The 3,562-nt window shown below is 55.9% G+C and overlaps 1 protein-coding gene across 1 annotated transcript; it reads left to right on the top strand.

Annotated features, from left to right (window-relative positions):
• Window positions 1-1,172: 1,172 nt before the first annotated feature.
• On the top strand, window positions 1,173-3,562 carry TRIREDRAFT_77283 (uncharacterized protein). The gene is made up of 2 exons (XM_006964714.1): window positions 1,173-1,904; window positions 1,962-3,562. Exons 1-2 carry the CDS (start codon window positions 1,392-1,394, stop codon window positions 3,216-3,218), a joined length of 1,770 nt encoding a protein of 589 aa, XP_006964776.1. The 5' UTR covers window positions 1,173-1,391; the 3' UTR covers window positions 3,219-3,562.

The following is a 3,562-nucleotide window of genomic DNA, read 5'->3' as shown; positions in this document are numbered from 1 at the left end:
TATTACTCGTAGAAGCAAAACCCGCAAATACGGTAGGGCACCACCCGGTGGTTGTCCTCGCACCAGCGCTACACACATGTACTGAAGGTACCTCAGCAGGTGAGGCAGCTCCACGCACCCATGGCAGATCCGCAAGGTACCCGGTACAAACACCGGGCTGCCTGCCAGCCGTACCCGGTACATGCACCTGCGGCCTGGGGTGCGAACCTCAAGTACCTTACCTACCTTACTGCTGCCACACCTCCATCTCATCAGCTAATATTCATCTCCTTCCGTCTCAGCCTCTTCTTCTTCCACATCTCTCTCCTCTCTCGCTCTCCATTCAAACCTTCGCTATTCCCCGTCACCCCTCTTCCATCATCTGCGGCGAGTAACTTCGCTGCTCACATTCGTTTAGCACACATCATCTTTCCTCTTACCGGAAAAGAGCCCTTTCAGCCGTTCCCCTCCAGCGACACACCCGTGATACCACCAAGGATAGCTTTCTCTGCTGCCGCCTTCGTTTTCTACGGTGGGATCTAGCATCTGTGACGACGGCTTAGGCGTACGCCTCTTCCATCGATACTAGTAATACGGACTACGGCTTCCAGTACTGCTATTTGATCTTTGGCAAAACACAGAGAGGAACCCTTTCGTCACCCCGGGCTGACCGGCTTCTCCCTCGCTCAACCCTTGGCTACCCATCAGACCCTTTTTTGTCTCTCGCTTGTGGCCCAGCCACATAAAAACAGTCGTCCACCATGGTGAAAAGCCATCAGGAAGAATATGAGGAGATGGTCGAGATAGAAGACTTCCGACGCCATCAACCCACGGGCTCTGACGACTCCCATCCGCGATTGCTCTCCACCAACATAGACTCCAACCGCTCCAGCCAGGTCCATCCCGACGACTTCATGGCGCCGCAATGGCCGCCGTCGATTGTGGGATCAGGCAGTTCGCCTTCCCTGACCCTTAGGAGCGGCGCGACGACGCCTTACGACCAGCTGTCGTCGACCAAGCACCTGATATACACTGACTCGAGGTCATCGACTCCCATGGTATGGCATCCCCTTTCTGTCCTCCCTCCTCTTGTTGCTCCATCCCAGTTGTAGGCGATGGGTCAATGTTCTGTGCGAAATTCTTGACTCGACTCTTGCCGCGAAGTCGCTGCTGACGTCCTCTTCCTTACCTGTTTTTCTTTGAATCTGCAGAGCCCAAGTTTCCAAAGCCTGACCACTCTTTTGCCGCAGAACGGTCGTTCTCCGAGCAAAGAGCTCAGCAGCAGCGACAGTGAGGTTCATGAGAAAGTGACCATCCTGCGCAAACGCGACGACGCCGACATCTGGAAGGGCTGGAGGAGACATCTCTACCGCCTCACGCCCTTTCTCACCTTCGCCAACACTGCCGTGTACATGGTCTACCTGGGCCTTCGCATCGCCTGCGTAATTCTAGCTCAAAAGGCCACGGACACCACCTTTGCCGCCGCCTGGGTCTTCATTGCCGTCGAGCTGGCAGTCGCTATTCCCTCGCTTATGCACAACGGCTGGACTATGTGGTCGCTGAAGAGCAGGCATAGGCCCAAGATGAGGCTGGTTGGGAACGACGTGCCTACCGTCGACGTCTTTGTGACCTGCTGCGGCGAGGACGATGAAGTTGTCATGGATACCGTTCGCGGCGCCCTGGACCAAGATTACCCCGGTGACAAGTTCCGAGTTATTGTCTTGGACGACGCCAAGTCCCCCGGCCTTCAGCGCGACTGCGCTCTGCTCTCGCACACGTATCCCAACCTGTATTACATGGCGCGGACCAAGATTCCCGGACAGCCGCATCACTTCAAGGCCGGAAACCTCAACTATGGCTTGGAGCAGAGTCACCATTTACCTGGCGGCGCCGGTGAATACATGGCCGCCCTGGACGCTGACATGGTAGGTCTTTTTAAACCACGGGATTCAGGTCAGCTTAACGGCTAACAATTGTCGCAGATTCCTGAGCGGGATTGGCTTCGCGCTTTGCTTCCCCACGCTGTACAGGATCCCAAGATGGCTCTGGTTTGCCCGCCCCAGCTCTTCTACAACACCCCGCCTTCCGACCCTCTCGCCCAGTCCCTGGACTTCTTCGTTCACGTCATCGAGCCCATCAAGGACGCCATGGGTGTCGCCTGGTGCACTGGATCTGGCTACGTCGCCAGGCGAGAGGCTCTTGAGGAGATTGGCAACTTCCCCCTGGGTTCGCTGGCCGAAGATGTGGCGACCTCGACTCTGATGCTCGGCAAGGGTTGGAAGACGGCCTACGTTCACGAGCCCCTCCAGTTTGGAACCGTTCCCGAAGACTACGGCAGTCACTTGAAGCAGCGTACCCGATGGGCCATTGGTACCGTGGACACGTCGTTCAAGCTCAACTTCTGCCTGTGGGGTGAAAAGGTTCGTCAGATGACGTTTGCCCAGCGCTTCTCCGGGTTCCTCTACGCCTCGCTCAGTCTGTACACCATCCTGCTGTCCATCTCGCTCTTCGCCATCCCCGTCATCCTCATCATGGGCAAGCCGCTGGTCGCCTACGCCAACGACACGCAGCTCCGCTGGCTCATCCGCGCCTGCTTTGCCAACACCATCGTCAACCGCCTGTGCGAATTTGTGCTCTTCATCCCCGCCGGCTACCACACCGGCCAGCGCGGATCTCGATACCAGCTCTGGATGTCGCCTTACATTGCACTGTGCATCATCCGATCTTTCGTCTTGCCCAAGTGGCTTGGTGGACAGACGCAGGCCTTTAAGCCTACCGGTTCTTTATCGTCGGCCCTCAATGAGCGTGACCCCAAGCTCAAGAAGAACATGTTCCGTCGGTTGTGGGCCATCCTCTTCAACTACATGGCCGCCTTCCATTTCGCATTCGTCTACTTGACCCTCGTCGCCGCCACTCTCGTCTCGTACCGTTGCTTCTTCCAGGAGAGCCATCGCGTCAAAGATATTCTCATCTGCTTGGTGACGCACGCCTTCTGGCCGCCCCTGACCTTCATCTTCATCTGCAGCTCCATGTGGACGCCGATTGGCTACGCCATTGATCCTCCCCAGATGCCGGACCGAGAAGAGCTTCTTGTGCGCGATCCCCAGACCAAGGTCGCCCACCCGACGCCCCAAAGCAAAAAGGTTGCCTTTGGCGGCCAGGCTGCCTGGTTCGAATTCGAGTACACCTTCTCGACATTATATACCTGTCTCATATTTGTCGCATCTTTCCTTTTCTAAGTACATGACGGGGAGAAGAGTCTTGAGAGACACAATGCACATTCCACCGTGTATCGGCCGCCACGAGCGTCGAGTGCGGGGTTCTAATGTGTCCTGAAGATGTTGATGAGTTGCGGTGCGGTGTGTTACGACAAACGATTTGGGTTCTATGGGATTGTTATGTGTTTGTTTGTGGGTCATTAGATGTTGAGAAAGGCGCAATGGTTTATGGATGGACATAGAGGGGAGGCACGTGAATAGCTTTGACTGGACAGTCAGTACCAAGGTAATTCAGCGCACATACGCGACACCATCTACGATACCTACTGCTACTACCTATAGATTAATACGGCGCGACTCGCCAT

Source organism: Trichoderma reesei (assembly GCF_000167675.1).
Source record: "Trichoderma reesei QM6a unplaced genomic scaffold TRIREscaffold_7, whole genome shotgun sequence".
Lineage (NCBI taxonomy): Eukaryota > Fungi > Ascomycota > Sordariomycetes > Hypocreales > Hypocreaceae > Trichoderma > Trichoderma reesei.
The sequence above is the reverse complement of the archived record's forward strand: the minus strand, read 5'-3'. Positions and strand labels throughout refer to the sequence as shown.